The sequence below is a fragment of the Castor canadensis genome, chromosome 1 (assembly GCF_047511655.1).
Source record: "Castor canadensis chromosome 1, mCasCan1.hap1v2, whole genome shotgun sequence".
NCBI lineage: Eukaryota > Metazoa > Chordata > Mammalia > Rodentia > Castoridae > Castor > Castor canadensis.
Window position 1 is genome coordinate 18,733,028 of NC_133386.1, and position 19,593 is coordinate 18,752,620.

At 37.1% G+C, this 19,593-nt stretch overlaps 1 protein-coding gene across 2 annotated transcripts in view; it reads right to left on the reverse strand.

Moving 5' to 3' along the window:
• Nucleotides 1-19,593, reverse strand: part of Adgb (androglobin) — a 151,451-nt gene that overhangs the window by 72,927 nt on the left and 58,931 nt on the right. For both annotated transcript variants that reach the window (XM_074072532.1, XM_074072528.1), the window contains exons 10-12: nucleotides 19,132-19,226; nucleotides 13,369-13,543; nucleotides 10,656-10,746 (exon numbers count right to left, since the gene is read on the reverse strand). In XM_074072532.1, the coding sequence (XP_073928633.1) occupies nucleotides 10,656-10,746; nucleotides 13,369-13,543; nucleotides 19,132-19,226 (361 nt within the window). The remainder of the gene's footprint in view (nucleotides 1-10,655; nucleotides 10,747-13,368; nucleotides 13,544-19,131; nucleotides 19,227-19,593) is intronic.

The window sequence follows — 19,593 nt, forward strand, 5'->3', positions numbered from 1 at the left end:
ATGGAAAAAACTATAATAGCAGCCACTTTCCAAGCCTCGCCTAAAAAAAAGAGCTTGTTTTTTATGTTGAGTTGAGAACTCTGACAGTCCAGCAGAGCAGGACAGGGGACATATGTCTTTCACATAGGATGAAATGCCTTCCACATCTCTTTGCATTTGGCTCTGTAAAAGCATGAATATCCAGGTGAATTCATAACAGACTCCAGCAGGGGATAGATGGCTTGAATCCCATTAAGTGATGAAGTCACCTGTTTTTGGGTGTTAGAAATTCATCCACCTTAATCAAGTAATAAAGCTGGATGAAGTTACAAGAAAATCAAGTAAGGGAGCATCAGGGAATTTGAGCTATGAAATCAACCCATTTATGGTCCCTGTCAACACAGAGATTTTGCAAAATTGGGAATGATCATATAAATTGTGAGCAAATTTATCCTAGTGGTCCACAGCTCAATTCTTACAATGCACATAATCTCTGATTAGTATGCAAACTCAATCAGCTAAAAAGACTTATAAAAATAGTTGGATGGCAAAATCATCATCTGACTACCTGGGATGATTAATTTCAGGTGTCAAACCAGCTTCTCTTGCCTTTGGACTATAGGATCTGCACAGCAGCCCATCAGGTTCTCAGGCCTCCAATCTCAGGTGAAGAGTTAGACCGCTGGCCTGTGTGGTTCTGAGGCCATGACCATGCTGCTGGCCTCTCTGGTTTTCTAGTTTGCAAATGGTTTATCGTGGGACTTCCCAGCCTCCGTCATCATGTGAGCCAATCCCTCTAACACATACCCTGTCGTTGTCCATAGCTAGCCAGCTATCTATCTATCTACCTACATATCCTTTATCTATCTCATCTATTATCTATCTCCTACATCAATCATCTGTCTATCGTTTATCCATTCATCAGATTGGTTCTGTTTCATTGAGGAAGGCTAGATAATTCAGTGGCCAACTTTAAGTATAAAATTAATTAGAATAATTGTGAAGTGTTAGCATTTTTATGTTTTTTTTTTAAAAATATCTGTCTGTATGTCATAGATGAATGTTCTGTATCCTCAAACTTCATATGTTGACATCTAATAACCTATATGATGGTATTTGGAAGGGCAGCCTTTGAGAGGTGATTAAGGTCATGTGAGCAGAGCTCTCATGCCTGAGAGGAGTGCGCTTACAAAAGTCACCACCGAGATACCTGCCATGTTTAATATATGAGACTACATAGGGGAAAAAAAAAAAAAAAAGGTCAACCGTAACACAGGATGTGGGCCATGCCAGATGCCAGAAATCTCAGGTTCTAGAGCTGTAAGAAATACATTCCTGGTGTTTATAAGCCACCAGACTATGATATTTTTGTTTTAGCAGCAAAAACAGACTAATGAACTGTATGTGGCATTTTATAACATACGAAAGAACTTAGCACAGTACACAACCCAACAAAAAAAGGCTTTTAAATGAACAGCTTCATACTTGATTTTAGTTCTGTTGATTAAATTAAAAGGCACATGAAAATTTTGATTTGTAAATACAGTACATATAGGAAAATTAAATTTCTACAAAGACACAAGTTTGATTTTTTGTGATGATTTAAATATGATTTTTTGCTATAATTTTTAGTTTCTAAAATACTTTTTTTAAAGTTTTTAAATTTTTTTATTATTCATATGTGCATGCAATGCTTGGGTCATTTCTCCCTCCTGCCCCCACCCCCTCCCTTACCACCCACCCTGCCCCCTCCCTCTCCCTCCCACCCCCTCAATACCCAGCAGAAACTATTTTGCCCTTATCTCTAATTTTGTTGAAGAGAGAGTATAAGCAATAAAAGAAGGAATGAGGGTTTTTGCTAGTTGAGATAATAATAGAACATGGTAAAGTTGTAAATGCAATTTGCAATGTTTAACTAAATAAAATAATTTATTTTAAATCTTTACAGAAATTAATAGATTTATTATAAAATAATATTTTCTATAAGTCAAGACTGAATTTGAGTTAAATTTGTAGTAACAACTTTTTTGGGGGGTCGTACTGGAGTTTGAATTCAAGGCCTTGTACTTGCTGGTAGGCGCTCTACCACTTGAGCCACACCCATTGCCTTTTTTTGCTTTAGTCAGTTTTTGGATAGGGTCTTGAGTTTTTGCCAGAGGCCAGCCTCAAATACCTATGTGTCTGCATAGATGGTATTACAAGTGCACACCAGGCTTGTTGGTTGAGATGAGATCTCACTAACTTTGTTGGGCTGACCTGGATCTACAGTCCTCCTGATTTCCACCTCCTGGGTAGCTGGGATTACAATGCTGTGCCACCACACAAGGCAATGGTTAAAAAAACCCAACTTTTAAAAAAGTAAATAAATCATCTCATTTATTAGGCTTTCCCTCATGGTTTGGCACTTTTAACTGCCCATATTTGTCTGTTACCACTGTGTGGAGACCCATTCACCCATTTTCAGAGTTAATAATATACATACAAATTATTCCACTTACTTTTGTTTTCACTATCATGTGTATAGCTATAATTTCCTTTGCATTTATATTGCTTGGTGCTTTCAGAACTTACTGAATTTGGATTTTAATTTTATACTTTTTGGAGCACTTTGGGCCATTATGTCTCTATGTATATATGTATGAATGTAAATTTATATATATATGCATATGTATTCAAATCTTCCTATCCTCTATTTCTGAGAACCACTATTGAGTCTATCGGTTATTTTCAACTTGTCCCATTTATGTCTTACTATGCTTTTTCTTAATTATTTTTTGTTTCCATGCTTCAGAGTCTGGATTTTATCTCCTGACCTATTTTTCAGTTGTTTCAGTTCTCTTTGTGTCTGTATCTAGTATGTTATTAAATACATCTGTGGAGTTCTTAATTAGGGTTATTTCTTGGAACCAAAGTCCTATTTTATTTTTTTAAAACAATTTTGTCTACTTTTTACACTTTTACAGTTATATTGAGAGATAACTGAAGTACAATTATCTGTCCAAATTCAAATATTGATCATATTAGATAAGTGTTTCTGTCACACAAACAGTAGTGTCCTTGTAAGTAAATCCAATGTCCTCCTCACCCTTTATTTTGACATCCTAAGATGGGAGGCCATTCAATTTTTTAAAAGTTTTATGCCGATAAAGGTCATATAACATAGGCCATATTTCAATCCATTCAAAGTTGGTCATAAAGTAAGTATGTATTACTGTAAAAGAAATAATCACTGGTTGATAATTTTTTGGCACATTTGTCATCAAAGCATAAGTAACACTGACAAGGTTGAAATACTTCAGCTATCATATGGACCACTTAAATTCAATAGACCTTTTGAATAGACAAAGAGAATTCTGCCTAATTATATTATATAAATGACTGATTTTTTCATTTGAATCAACAAATAGAAATGAAGTTCAAAATATCAAAACTAAAAATATTATGATAATAGTGTTATAATAAAATGCCACTATGGGCAGGTCATCTGCATATTCTCTTTAATATCATATAGTGATGAAATATTCACTTAAAATGTTTAACTATTGAGAACTTAAAATGTGACTGATGCAACTAAGGAAATTAGTTTTTTTTTCTTTTTTTATTTTATCATTTTTACATTTACTCACATGTGTATACGTGGTTTGGGCCACCTCCCCGCCCACCTTGTTCTCTGACTTTGTTGAAGAGAAAACATGGGAGATAATAAGAATGACATAGCTTTTGCTAGTTTGAGATAAAGATAGCTATACAGAGAGATTCCTAGCATTGCTTCCATGCACATGTGTATTACAAACCACATTAGTTTGTCTCCACCAGACCTCTTCACTACTTCCTAGTCCCCTTCCCATAGTGGCCTCTGCCAATTTAGATTGCTATATTCACTCCTCTACAGTGAGCACATCAACCACATTCAAGTTTTAGGTTTCCATCCCTTTCCCTATTCCTCCTGTGTGCATTCTCCCCTTAGTGTGTGATCCATGTCCAAAAATATTACTGCATTTGTTTTAGGTCTAAAGTCCACATATGAGGGAGAACATGTGATTTTTGGCCTTTTAAGTCTGGCTACTTTCACTTAAGATGATGTTCTCTAGTTCCATCCATTTACTCGCAAATGACAAAATTTCATTCTTCTTTGTGGCTGAGTAAAATTCCATTGTGTATAAATACCGCATTTTCTTAATCCACTTGTTGGTAGTGGGGCATCTTGGCTGTTTCTATAGCTTGGCTATTCTGAATAAGGCTGCAAAAAACATGGGCATGCAGGTGCCTCTGGAATAACCTGAGTCATGTGCCATGGTAGTCAATATGGCTACCGTATTAGACAGAGCACAATAAAAATAATAATTTAGATGCCTACAAATATCCTTCATTCAATTATATTTATGGAGTACCTGCCATAGGCAAGGTATTATGTTGATATCAGTGTAACAACAAAGCCCAGATGCCAACCCTGTTATGGTCATCTTTATAAGTATACGTAAACAATGTTAACTGATTCCAAGTATCTGATAACATTTCTCACTGTATCCAGAAAATTGGAGGTGAATTTGGAAGAATCAATGCTATTAGAAACACAGAATATTAAGCATGATATAGAAATGACTAGTAATGTAAAAGAAAAACTATAACTACAACTAAACTAATCAAAGAAATAAAACCCAGAAAGAACCAGTAGTCTGAGGCCATTCAGTGTAAGGGTACTTATAGTTTCTCAAGCCTTTGAGGTCCCTGTGACATAACAAGACAGTACAGTAATAATACCAAGTATGATTCAAGGAACAAGGAAGCCTTTGATTATGCTGCACATGATGCATTCATAATATGTGCATTAAAAGAAATTAATATACTAACTTTTGGCCAAATTAATGACAGCAATAATCAGACTACATTTCATTTATATTATACTGCAGCATCACTCAGGAATGATTGTGTCTCATGTGATAGAAGCCTAATTCATAGTAGCTTTAGTAGGAAAAGAAATTCCACTGGATTTTGTAACTGAAAAGTACAATGGGAATGGAATATAACATGCCTATACATATCTAGAAACCTGACAAGAAGAGAATGGAGTAGGACACATAACTGTCTAATATTTGAAAGTTGTTCATGTGGAAAGGGAATAAAAAAAACTGAAGTATATTAATTTAACAGCTTCAAAGGTTACTCCTCTTGGGTGATAGGGAACTGAACACATAACTTGATAATACAGGGATAAAGGAAGTGCTGTGGTTTGAATGTGTGTATATTCCAAATTCCTAGACTGAAATTGTAACCACGGATGCAATGCTATGGTGAGGCTTTTGGAAGGTGATTAGGTCAGAAGGACAGAACCCTTATAAATGAGGCTAGTGTCCCTGAAAAAGAGACTCAGTGACTGTATTTGTCCCTTCTATCGTCTGAGCGCAGAGATAACAAGAGTGTGCCTTGTATGAGGAAACTGGTCCTTACCAGACATTAAATTTGCTGCATCTTGATCGTGAGTTTCCCATCCTCTAAAACAATGAGGTAAGTATTTGTTATTTACAAGTGACCTGGTTTATAGTATCTTGTTATAGCTGACCAAATGGACTAATAAAGAAAACTGCTGATAAGAAGTAGGGTTGCTGCTGTCATAGCCATCTAAAAATGTGGAAATTGTTTTAGGACTTGGGAATGGATAAAGGCTAGCACAGCCTCTTAGAAAAACATGCATGCTAAGAGAAAAGTACTCACTACCCTGCACTTTCTGGGTGAGAGCTCAGAAAGAAAAGAGGAGCAATGTACAGAAAGTTACTAATCCTCTTAGGGAATATTTAAGTGGTTGTAGATGTAATGTTGTTTTAAATATGGACAGTAAAGACCATTCTGTTGAGGTTTCTGGTGGAAATGAGGAATATGGTATTGGACAAAGAAGAAAATGTTATTCCAATAAAGTGGCAAAATGTGTGGCTGAATTATGTTTGTTTTGTAGTGTTTTGTGGAGAGTAGAATCTCAAAAGCATAGGATATGACTTTCCACACCGGGCAGCCACTGTGCAGTAGTCAAACCATTTGAGGAGGGCCTCAACCCTCCTCAATAGGGTTGTGTCAACCCTATTGGTTAATAAAACCTCAAGCCCCAACAATTCAAGGCAGTCGGTTCTTATCCAACTGCCTGCTTCTCACCTCCAGGCGTGCTTTTGCTTTGCTAGTAAATCATTCCTTACTGTCTTCCTACTCTTTGTGGTTCTTTTGGTGCACCTGGGGCAGTGTCCTAATTTTAGACTTTGTACCCAAAGAATTGAGGAATATCTGGAAGGCCCCTTCCACTGGCAACAAAACTGTACAACATGGTGAGAAGCTTGAAAGACTATGGACAATGACCCCCGTGGGAATCCTCAGTGGTGGAGTGGCTGAATGATTTAAGAACAGGACTTTCTAAAATTCTCTCTTACTCTTTTCAGTTGCTGGAATATGACTAACATGTAATACCTCCTGCAATCTCTCAGCACTTTCCATCAACCTGCTGAAACATGCTACATATGCTAATCAATTAAACAAATATTTTTCTTGATTTCGGGTTGTTTGATTGGTTGGTCTTAAGAAGTGCTGAATGGAGGTTTATTAACGTGAAGTGAGTTCTGAGTCTGACTAGGTGAAATGCCAACAAGGGAACAAAGTAGGAACTCACAAGAGATATGTATTCACTTCAAGATAACAAACTTCATACAAATGTGTCCCTCTTCTCCCTCCTGCAACCCCACTGGGGGCTCAGAAGAAATTAAAAATAAGAGTGACATATACAGAACTTGACAAATAGGAGTGTCATAATCTGATTCCTCAGAGGCAGATGAGAACTGCTGATGACCAAACAACAGGAAAAAAAGCTACAATCCAATTACAATAAAAAAGAGGGCCTCCAAAATTAGTGAGAATACCCAGAACTCCTCCAACAAATCCTAAATTAAAGTTAGCAGAGGCTAGGGAAAGATCAGAGCATGGAGGGTTTGGACAAATGTTTACAAGAGAAAATGAACTAACTATCCAATTACCTTCACAACACCTGACTCTAACATTTGCTCTCAAGAAAGCTTCCGCTTTCTGTAGAGTGCAAACTTTTTTTTTTTTCAGGACTGGTGTTTGAACTCAGAGCTTCACTCTTACATGGCAGGCACTCTGTCTTTTGAGCCATGCCTCCAGCCCTTGTTCCTCTAGTTATTTTGGAGATAATGTCTCACATTTTGCACTGGCTGGCCTGGACTGTGATCCTTCTATTTTACCCTTCCCAATGTAGTTGGGATGACAGGTGTATGCCACCATACTCAGCTATTGGCAAGACTTTATTTATTTATTTGCCCAGGCTGGCCTGGAACCATGATCCACCTGATTTTGGCCTCTTGCATAGCTTGGGATGACAGGCATGTACCTCTGATTCAAGCTATTGGTTGGGCTGGGGTCTCTCAAATATTTTCGGCCAGGCCAGCAATCCTTCTGATCTCAGCGTCCTGAGTAGCTAGGATTACAGGCATGAGCCACCCACCCATGCCTGGCTCCACTCTTAGAAGATTTGAAGTTTATGCATGGCTAATAGAGGAAGGAAAGGAGGGATGGGCCTCAAACACTGGATATGCTTTTCACTTCCAAGAAAATGAGGAGCTTTAATTTCTAGAAAAAGGGCCACCATTTCACAGGCTGAGGCAAGTTCTTTTATCTCTTGCGCAATCATTAAAACCAGGACTTTATATTTGGGGCACTAATTATCTCTTAAAATAGGTTTTTTTGAGCTATAAGCATAGAATTTGAGACATACTTCTATAATGGCAATTTAAAATTTTTATTGTAATTAATTACTTATACATGCAGCAAACCTCCCCCAAGATGTTATTTTTTCTATCTTCAAGTGCAATATAATGCTTGTTGTATTAGTCTGCTTGGGCTATTGTGACAAAATTAAGGCTGTGTGCTCATAAGTTTTCCTCAGTATAAATGCTTGCAGAGAGGTACTTTCTAGTGTCTCTTCTAATACGGACACTAATCCTATTGGTCCATCACTTCACATCTTTGTGACCTCACTTAACTTTCATTACTTCTTGCTTAATTCATTTTCTGCTGCCATAAGAGAATAACAGAGACCGGGTAATTTATAAAAATAAAAAGAAAGATGTTTTTTAGCTGGTGGTTTTAGAGACTGGAAAGTCTAAAACCATGGTTCCAGCACCTGACAAAGACCTTCATGTTGCATCATCACAGAAGTGGAAGAACAAAGAAGGTTAGACCAAGTGAGCAAGAGAGGTCAGAACCGGTGTTTACAACATACACCCTCTCATGGTAACTAACACAATCCCATGGTAATAACATTAATCTCCTTTGGTAGGCCTCACTTCCCTATGATGTTACATTGGGGACTGAGTTTACAACACATGAACTTCAAGGCACACATTCAAATCTTTCCACTTCTTTTGAGCTCCCATCTCCAAATACAGTCACAATAGGAGTTAATGTTTCAACGTGAGAACTTGGGAGAAACTTTCAGTCCACAACATTCTGGCCCTGAGTCTCCCAAATTCATGTCTTTCTCACATGCAAAAATTACATTTACCCTAAACCAACAGCTCCAAAATCTTAACTTGTTCTAGCAGCAAACTTAAAATATAAAGTCCAGAGTCTCACATAAATATCATCCATATTAGATATGGGTTATCCTCAAGGCAGGATTTATCCTGAGGCAAAATTCTTCTCCAGCTGCAAATCTGTGAAACTAGGCAAGTTATGTGCTTCCAAAACACAATGGGACAGGCAAAATACAAACCTTCCCATTTGAAAAGTGAGAAATAGGAAAGAAGGAAAGGGTGACAAGTCCCAAGTAAATGTGAAACTTAACAAGGTGAATTTCATTAGATCTTACTGTTTGAGAGTGAATCTCTTTGGTTTGATGGTTTGCTTTCCATGCCCACTGGGATGGCAGTGTCACCCATAGTCCTGTGGGGTTCTGTGTGAGCCCACCTGGGCTGCTGAAATCAAGGAAGAAGCAGCCTGGACCCTGGGCCTGGAGTGCAAGTGGCAGCCCTGCTGATTCTGAATCATCTCAGGGCTCTTCGTCCTTTTCTTGAAGATGCATGTTGACAGCTGTCCTAAGTTCCCATTCCACTGAGTCCTAGGAGTCCCCCACCTTCCTTTACTTTGTCCCATTCTTATCCACTCCAGTTCAAATAAGTGGTTTTTCTACTAGTCCAATTCTATAATCTATCTAGTGATCATTCATCTATACCCTTGGTGTCTCCTCAGAAAACACTTTCTCACTTTCTGCAATATTGACAGGCCAAGAATTTTCTGAATTTTTAGGTTCTGGATTTCTTAAATTAACAATTCCTTCTTTAGTTCATCTCTCTATCTTGTATTTTTATTATAAGCAGTCAGGAGGACCTGGGTCACACCTTCAACATTTTGCTTAGAAATCTCTTTGCTTGTAAGTACTAACTTCCACAGAAGACTAGAACACAATTCAGCCGTGTTCTTTGTTACTTTGTCCAAGTACTTCTTTTTCTCCCATTTCTAATATCCTGCTCCTCATTTCCATCTGAAACCTCATCAGAATAGCCTTTAACATCCATACTTCTGCTAATATTGTGTTTATGGTTATTTAAGTATTCTTTAAGAAGGTGGAGGCTTTCTCTCCTCATCTTTTCTTTGAAATTCACCAGAATCACATGCCAACAGTCTCTTCTGGCCAATGGGTGTTTTTTTCCCAGCATGTACCTCAAAATTCTTCCAGACTCCAACCATTACTTGCTTCTAAAACCACTTTTACATTTTTTTATTGTTTATACATTTATTCATATGTGTATACATTGTTTGGGCCACCTCTTCCCTCTGTCCCCGCCCCCCTCTTCACCACCCCCTCCTCCTCACTCCTTTCCAGGCAGACTCTGTTCTGCCCTCTTCTCCAATTTTGTTGAAGAGAAAACATAAGAGATAATATGAGACATAGCATTTTTGCTAGTTTTAGATAAGAAAAGCTACACAGAGAGATTCCTAGCATTGCTTCCATGCACAAGTTTATTACCACTTCCACATTTTTTAGTACTAAGCTCTGTATTAGCTTGTTTGAGCTTCCATAATAAAACATAATAACACATGCTGTGAGTGTGACTTAAACAAGAGAAATTTATTTTCTCACATTACTGGAGCCTAGAAGGCTGAGATTAGAGTGGGTCCTAGCAGAGCTTGTTTCTTGATGAGGGCTCCCCTCTCCTCCTTCTACCAGAGAGCTGCCTTCTCTGTGTTCACATGGCCTTTTCAGGACAGGTGTGCAGGAAGAAACAGAACAAGCTCTCTAGAGCCTCTCCTGGTAAGGTCACTCATCCTATCAGATCAGAGTCCCATCTTTACACTCCATTTAACCTTAATTACTTCCTTAGAGGCATCATCTCCACACCCGACCACACTGAGGGTTAGGACTTCAACATAGGAATTTGGAGGAATACTTGGTCTGTAGCACTCACACATAAAAGATGAGCAAAAAATGTTAATAAATGAATTAATGTAACACAAGCTAGAAGACATCAAGGAAATTTTTAAAGAAAGTTTTGTATATATTTTGCCTTTTCCTTAAACAGTGTTCTTCAAATCTTCTGTTTTAGTGTTATTTTTAACCACAAACCATCATAAAATACTTTGTTAACACAATGCATTTGTGCGGAAGAATGATATGTACTTACGTTTCTATTGGAATCGTAAATGGAGTCATTCTATAATTCAAAAATGGACTTGAAATCTCAAGAAACTGTTCAGGTTTCTTTATCACTGGATCTAAAAAGTAGCAATTAAGAAGTGTGATGTACATTTTAAAAATCTTTCAGGTTTGTATGCAGAATTTAATATTTAATGGCATGCTGATTGGATTAACTATTTACTAGAAAATGTCAATAGAATTAAGTAGGAATGTATAAAGATATCTAAGGTTTTTTATTGAAAGAGTTTATAGGTCTTTCTAATATTAGATTTCTTTTGTTTTCACCTCTCTTGCTTTCCAGATTACAACCGAAATAAATCTCAAGGGGAAAAGTTACCAATGTCTTATAGAATTAATCCTCAGTATTTGCTGCTATTTCAAGTATAGGAATGATTTCTCTGTAACAGTCTTTTACTTAAAAAAAAATGCAATCCCCTACTTAACTTCTACAACACAGTTGCTTAGGACATGAAGAAGAATTGTGAGCTAAAGCATGGAGCTTGTAGTGGAAGGACAGAAGATGTAACAAAGCAGCAGATCAAAAGAGAATCTGGGTATTTAAATCTGAAGCTTGTCTGCAAGTGGAAATTCCCAGTAGGAAGGGGACACAGTGTGCACATTACCAGGGTGAATGCTGAAATTGAACAGTAGGGGTGATTATGAGAAAGAGGAGTGAGGCCATGACACTCTACACATACATTTTCTCTGACTGTTCTACACAAAATGATCCCTCCCCATTTTTGTGAATTTTCATTTCAAATATTATCCCAACAGAGAAAAAAAAAAGAGAATTGTTTGATGAGCCCTCAGGGTAGGGCACCACTATTATGAAACCTCCCCAACAGTGAGATTTACCAAAGAATGATCGTTCTGCATAGAATTACACAACAATGAAGGAAAATCAGAGGAGAGGCACATGTTCCAAATTCTTCCTTTGGTTGAGACATTTCCTTGTTGTCTTCATGAACAACTAATGCATTTAACTAAAATATAACATTTAAAAGTAAAGGTTTTCTTTCATTTTAATCTCATGTGGACATTGATCTTTGGCTCAGGAAAGAACGCAAAGGGAAAAGTGCAGAAAGGCAAGGAAGGAAGGAGGGAGGGAGGGAGGGAGGAATATCTTTGCATCCAAATCGGTAGATGTACTTTGTTGGTAAAAACAATCCACTGCAGAACCTCAAGGAATGAATGGCAGACTACAGTAATTAAATACGAAGGGAAGAGATGGCTGGGCTATACAAAAAATGAACTGACCACTTCTCTTTTCCATCCAAAACACATGTTCTTTGTTTTTTGTTCTTTTCTTGTAAGGATAACACATTGTGGTAGAGAAATCCTTCCTACCATCTGTACTGCCTGTGTTAATGCAGGCAGAAAGCAAATTTGAGGAAAATTACGAGGTTATCAGTTGTTATTTATATTTTAAAAACGTGTAAATTATGATAGGAAGTAAGAGGCAAGGAACAGGTAAATATAGAATGAAGTCCTTCCAATTTCTGTCTGCTGAGTAGATGGGATTATAGACACAGCCACCAGGCCCAGCCCTACACTGACAGCTATTTTTGAACAAGCATAATTTAAGCTCCTTGGAATGAGAATGTATACATATTACACACACGCACACACACATGCGCACATCTATAATACTGCACTCTGTCCTCCACCAAAAAGTACAAATACTGGGCTGGAGAGGTAGCTCAGAGGTAGAGGGCGTGTCTAATGTGTACAAAGCTTGGGTTTGATCCCCAGTGCAAAAAGAAAACAAGACAAAACAAAAGTTAACTATGAGAAGACTATTCATGTTGAAAAAACATACACAAATTATAAGTTCTACTATGACTAAATTGTTGAATTATTTCTTTTTAAAATCACCTCCTCATGTTCATGTTTCTGCTTTAAAATTGATTCTTTTAGTTATGGCCTCATTCATTCTTTGCCTTGCCATCTCGATTCCTCCTCCATTCAAATATTATGCTTGTAAAAAAAAAGTAAGAGTGAAAACTTGAAAAGAACAGAAGATTGGAGGTGTGAAGACATGAACCACGAAGAATTTAAAACTGAATTGCAAGAATAAGAACACCTGGGGTACTCCTCTCCCTGCCCTTAGTACTAGGAACAACTGTCACTGACAAAAAAGACTTATGACAGTATTAACACAGGAGTCACTTCAAGTACAAGTTCTGTTCCTATAAGAGTTCTAATTATAAATCAATAATTCAAAGAGTATGTTCTACACGACAGTCTGTGGTCATTTCCACATTACTAATTCATCCTAGAACCTTAATATATGCTGTTTAAGTTTCTATATTATCTACTACAAATTACTCTTCTATCACACTAATAACAACAATGCTATCATTTAAAGAATTAGATTGGGGGCATGGCTCAAGTGGTAGAATGTCTGCCTTGTAAGCACAAAACCCTGAGTTTAAATCCCAGCACCACTGTACCCCACCCCCCACCCGGAAAAGAGAATGTCCTGTTTGGTCAATTTCAGCATCAGTCAAATACTGGGCTTCTGAGATGTGCAGAAAGAATCCTGTAAAGACATAATTTAGACATAAAATTCAAGTAGGGTTTGGTGTGATGCTGCGTGGTTTACTTCAATACATCACTCTCTTCACTACAAAAGAAACTTCAGCTCTCACATACAGAAGTGTCACTTAGAAAGATTTTTAACACAACACAGTGCATACCTCGAGCTTCATCTGTTATAACAGTTTCTTTCTGCTCACGAATACGTTTCCAGGGAGGCACAGGAGGTGGTTTTGGTGGTGCCACAAGGGGACAAGACCTACTTCTAGTCACCAGCACGGGATGGCTACAGATGTGGGATAGCCCATATTCTCTAAGTTTCTCTGCAGAATCTGCCTAAGAGATGAAAAGAAGATTCAAGAGGATTCCTGCAATTACCTCTGGCATTTAGAATGGTACTTCTGTCAATATAGAAATACGCTCACCACTATAGTGATAAAAAAGCAAGTAAGCAGCTGTATTTCCTCTACTCTTTTTTTGGCAGTACTGGGGTTTGACCATGGAGCTTCATTCTTGTAAGGCAGGCACTCTGCTGCTTGACCCACACCTCCAGCCCTTTTCACTGATTATTTTGGAGATAGGGTCTCATATGTTTTGCCCTGGCCCACCTGAACCATGATCACCTTATTTTATGCTGTGACTGGGATGAAAGGTGCACACCACCACAACACCCAGCCACTGGTTGGGATGGGGGGGTCTCACAAGCTTTTCCAGGCTAGTCTGGACCCGCCATCCTTCTGATCTCAGACACCCAGAGTAGCTAGGATTACAAGCGTGAGCCACTGGCACTTGGTTTCTGCCTCTTTTATTGTAAGCTTTATAACCATTTGTAGCTCTTGCCATCTTTAAGTTTTCTTGGGCTCCCTGTTTCTTTATTTGAAAAATGAGACTTTTCAGTTCTAAAAGCTTAAGATCCTTTGTGATTTCAAAAATCTTAGCATCAGTTTGGGTTCAAAATTACTCAGTCATTATCTTGAGAGGTTAAAGCTTTAATACTAGTGCTTATCATGCATATATATTTATATGTCTGTATATATTTAAAACTCACTAGCAATCGTTAGTTATTTTACAATATTCTAGTCTTAAGTGCATTTGGTCAGTGAGGTGGGGAGTGGTAGCCTTATCTACAGAGGGCACCCCCACTCTTTGATAATGGGTTCTTCCACAGGAAATCCCCCAGGTTACTGAGGACAAAGGAGGCATTCATAGAAGTTCCAGCAGACAGACTGCACTGCCAAATGAAGTAGTTGACTAGGCAAAGACCTGCCATGTTCAAATGTTCAGCAGTCTTGGAACCATTCTGCTTTGGAAATAGTTTCAAATATTTAAACAGAACTTTAGTTATTAATTGCTGCCCAAAACATGCCATAAAAAAAAAACATTTTTTAAAGTACATGAAATTTGAAGTGATCTACACCATAGCCAAATTTTGAATTTCCCAGCCCAGCTTAACGTTGAAACTAAAATAAAATACTAACTATATTAAAGTCAGTTTTGCCAATAACTATTTTTCCTCATGATTCCACATCACTGATTTCTGTGCGATAGCATAATCATGTAAATTGTGGTAGAAGCCCACCACAGGCCTATTCCATATCATTGCTTCAACTGGAACTGCCTTGCTGTCAGGACTCTGATTCTTTATAGCTCGTCTTACACTTCTCTGAAGCACAGGACAGGCAGGACATTCACGAGGTACAACAGTTCTTCCAGGAGCCAGACAAATCGCAGAGAAGAGGAGTAATCAGTACGCTAGTGAGACCTGAAGGCCCATTTCAAGAGTCATAAATATTCAAGATAAAGAGAAGAGTGATTCAGTGGTTTTAAAAAGTGACCTGATTAAGAAGAAACTATCTATTTCTCTCCATCTCTTTTTTTAGCAGTTTAGTGAAAAACATTCAGAAGTGTCTAATTTTGTCTTAGAGTGGCATTATAAAACTTTGTCCTACATAATCTAAAGTGTAAACCTTTTCCCTTTAACTCAGTATAGCTTTAGGATGAATGAATCAAGTCAACACTTCAAAGAAAATGGAAACTTATGGGAGAATTTGAGGCCATTCAGTAAGATGATGCCTTACTGTAGTATTTTAAAAAGGGGCGTTTCTGTAAGTCCCATTTAAATGGTATTCAAAATAGAAGTCACTTTTGGAGTACTGTAGGAGCTGGACGCATGCTGGGCATCTTATCAGTGATAATTTTTGGTCTACATATCTTAATTTCTCTTTATGATGTCAACCAGTATTTTAGTCTAAAAATAATTTCTTTCTTGAACCGTAGAACATTAGAAAATGATTTAAAGTATTTTGAAAATGTAAAGAACTAACTCAAACAACAAAGCATAGTATTAGCACATACTTACTGCTTGAATCACTTTGATAGTACTAACCTGATTTTAGCATGAGAACTTTAAAAACTAATTTCTCATATTTCATCTTATTTTCAACATTCTATATAGCGTGTCTGATTCATGAAAAGTAATGGTATTAATAATACTTATAGTTTGATGTTAAGAAGCTTTGTAAAAGGATCTCAAAGTTTTTTAGGTATGAATTGGGAACACAGAGATTTAGAATTGTGAATAATTTGTGTGTTAGACTTGAATTAAAATTTTCCTTTCCCTAGACCCTTTTACTCTTTTTACCCCATTTCATTTCAACCTTTCTAAAAGAAGAAGTAGGGGTTTGGGCAGGTGGAGGGAGTTTTTTTTTTTTTTTTTTTTTTTAAAACTCCCAACTCATCCATCTAAATAAAACCAAAACTATTTAGAATACCCAAGAAGAAAAGGATATTGGAACATGTTGGGTAATTCGTGTCTTATTTCTTCTAAAGTTTGGTTCTTGTTTTTCTTACAGTCTCCTCACTTCTTTTTGTTTTACGTTGCTTTTGGGGGGTCTTGCTCTCTACTGCAGGCTGGACTAGAACTCACAATCCCCCTGCTTTTGCCTCCCTAGTGCTGAGTACTGGAACTACAGGCATATAACACCAAGGATGGCCAGCCTTCATCATTTCTTTAAATAAATGTAAGTTATTAACTTTTTTTTTACTTGTTGATTTCATGGTTTTTGGAGTTATAACATTTAGTAGTATGCTCCATTTAATGAAATTTCATTAGGAAAGAAAATGTTTACTACAGGTTTATTATTAAAACATATCTCTATTATATTCTGATATTTACCAACAAACCTAGATCAGTGTCCTGCACAGTTAACTTAAAAGAACCAACAGGCAAGCTGGGGGACCATGAGACTATAGTCAGTGCATTACAGTCTTGGAGGTTATGCAGTTACTGTTACAGACATGGGACTAATTTTAGATTCTCTGGCACTTAAACCCTTTTCATCATGCAAAGGGAGGATTTAAACCAGGCATGGTAGTTCTCTCAGCATTAGAGAGTCTGATCCGAAGCAAGAGGATTCAAGTTCAAGGCCAGCTTGGATGTATAGAGCAAGACCCTGTCTCAAAAAAAAAAAAAAAGGATTGATAGATTGTGTTCTGACTTCTACCTACAACTGGCATTGCCTGCAAGACTGACTTCCTGTGTGACTTATTCAGTCTTGGGTACTTCCCTGAACCTGATGGCATCTCCCTTGCCTCCAGACTTTCTAACATGAGATTCCCTTGCTTTGAACACATTTTCTTATTTACTTGCATGACTTTTAAAGTCTCAGTTTAAATAATTAGCTCTTTCCTTGAGAAGACTTTCCTGGTCCCCCATTAGAAGAAATGACATGGGGGTTGGGGTATGACTCAGGTGGTCTGGTGCTTGCCTAGAAACAAATGACGTGCTTTTGTTTTGTCTCCTCCATTGATTCTTCTCACTCACTCATTCTTCTCACTCATTCATTCAAGTATTCATTTGTTCATTCCTCCACCAAACGTACATTTATGCACCTATACCTACATATGGTCAGTACCTTGTATGCCTTCTTTTATAACAATTTTTAATTGTTTTATTGTTTACTTAATTGTCTGCTTTCCTCATTAGACCCTAAGTTTTTGCTCATATTTATATCTTCAGAACACAGCACGTGTTTAACATACAACAGATAATTAATAAACACCTGTTGGATTAAACAATGAATAAACGGATGTGAGGGTTGATAGTCTGTTTTAGTCTTCTAAATTCAAAAGTAACTTTGTTTTTAAATCTTAGATTCTCAGTAAGATCACCAATTTTTAAATGGATTATTTTCCATACCTTTTTGTTTGGTGATTAATTCATCCTGTGCTTTCATTTTGCAGTTTTAAAAGGAGTTTGAAGCCAACACCTCTGGTTCATACCTGTAATCCTAGCTACTCAGGAGGCACAGATCTGGAAAACTATGATTCCAGGGCAGCCCAAGCAAAAAGTTTTTTGGAACTCCTTTCAATAGAAAACGCTGGGCATGGTAGCATACATCTGTCATCCCAGTTACTAAGGGAAGGACAATAGGAGGACCGTGATCCTGGCTGACTTGGGCATAAAGGAGACCCTACCTCAAAAAAAATCAGAGTAAAAATGGTTAAAGGTGTGGCTCAAGCAGTAAAGTACCTGCCTAGCAAGCTGGAAGCCCTGCACCAAAAACTAAAAAAAAAAAAGGGTGAGTACTTCTTATCACCTCCACAAAAAAAAACATGGCCAGTGTTCTTCAGTAACCCAAGTGGTCTTTTCCCTCTAGAGTATCTGAGACAGTGCCTAGGCCAGTGGCAGGTAAAGAGGTTTAAAAAAATCAGAGATGAGGTGGTCATCCCTAATCTCAACAACAGGCTGAATTTGGAAAAGGCTTTTGAAACACACTTGGACTGTTGAGTGCTATTGATTTTAAGACCTAGACTTAATTTTTGATTCTGAGATTAAACCATGGCTAATGTTATTTAACTTTGGATTAAAATCAAAGAACTTATATTTATGATATGAAGTTACCACTCTTATATGGTTAATTTTTACAGGTAAGAGTAACTTCTGTCTAAAGGAGATAAAGAAAGACTAAGAGGAAGACCAGGAGAACGAGGAGGTAAAAACCGGTAACAATTACACCCCCAGACTAATCTCAAAGACAAATGCAACTCAGAGTATAGTATAATACTCATCCAGGTGGAATATTTACATTTCAAGATAATTTTCACTCAGCTCTTTCTAACTATTCAAATGGATACTTGTATGTAATTACATCACTGTACCACCTAAGCTTATACTTCAATTTAGTGACTTTAGGACATATGGAATCCTAGGAATGAAGTGCTAGATGTCTTAAGTACCCAAACAGGCTTAGGAGTCAATAAGCATTTACAATAATCAATATACATAATCATTCAATAAGCAATATTCAATGATCAATGTATATATGTATAGTAACTTCATAGACTTTATCATTATAAGGGAAAGAGAAAAAATTGATTTTTAACCTTAAGAACAAGACAGTTTAAAAAATTGTGGAACTCCATAAATACTATCCCACCAATAAAAATCATATTGACTAAAATAGAAAACCATGGGAAATTGTTAATAACATAGTGATAAATGAAAAACTGGCTTCTAAATGGAGTGTAAAACATGATTCCATTCTGAAAAAAAGTACACACAAAAACACATCACAGAATATATGCATAAAAGAAAAATCAAAGATATATGGCAGTGATACATGGTATAATATCTTTACCCAGGTATTTATACTATGCATGTGTTAATTGTATTTCTTGACTAAATTTTTCTTATAATTTGTAAGAAAAAAACTAGTAGTGTTTATTTTGTATAAATAATAGATAATTCTTCAAAATTAAAATGAGATATTTATATAGTTTTTCCTCTTTTTTTTATGATTGTCTAGTACTGTGATCATCTAAGATAATTTTAGAAGTGCCAAATTGCTTAGGTCAAATAATTCTCCACATCCCATACAGATACAACTTAAATAATATTGTAGTTCTTGGTCTTGAATGCTTACCATCTTCTCTAATGAAAAAATCTTGTTTTCAAACAAATAGAGAGGTGTAAAGGTAGCATACACGACCATGTGAGGGGACTGTGTTGCTGCAGAACCTGTAAAACAAACATGCATTTTATCATGAAGATTCTAGGCAAGCTAAGTCAGACAGCCACCAGCTCACTGTGTCCTTACATGGCCTCTCCACTGTGTGTTGGAGGGAAGGAGGTGGGGCGGGGGGGTGGAGAGGAAAGAAGGAAGGGGAATGGAGAGAGAAGTATCTGGTGTCTTTTCTTTTTTTATAAGGATTAGAGTCCCACCCTATGACCTCATTTAATCTTACACACCTCCAAATGAATTATATCCAAATATAGTTACATAGGGATACCCTCCTCCCATCCCTATGTGTCCTACGAAGAGCAAATTTCATCCCATCCCAACAGGTACCAAGAGACTCAACACATTTCTAATCAAGTCAAGTCC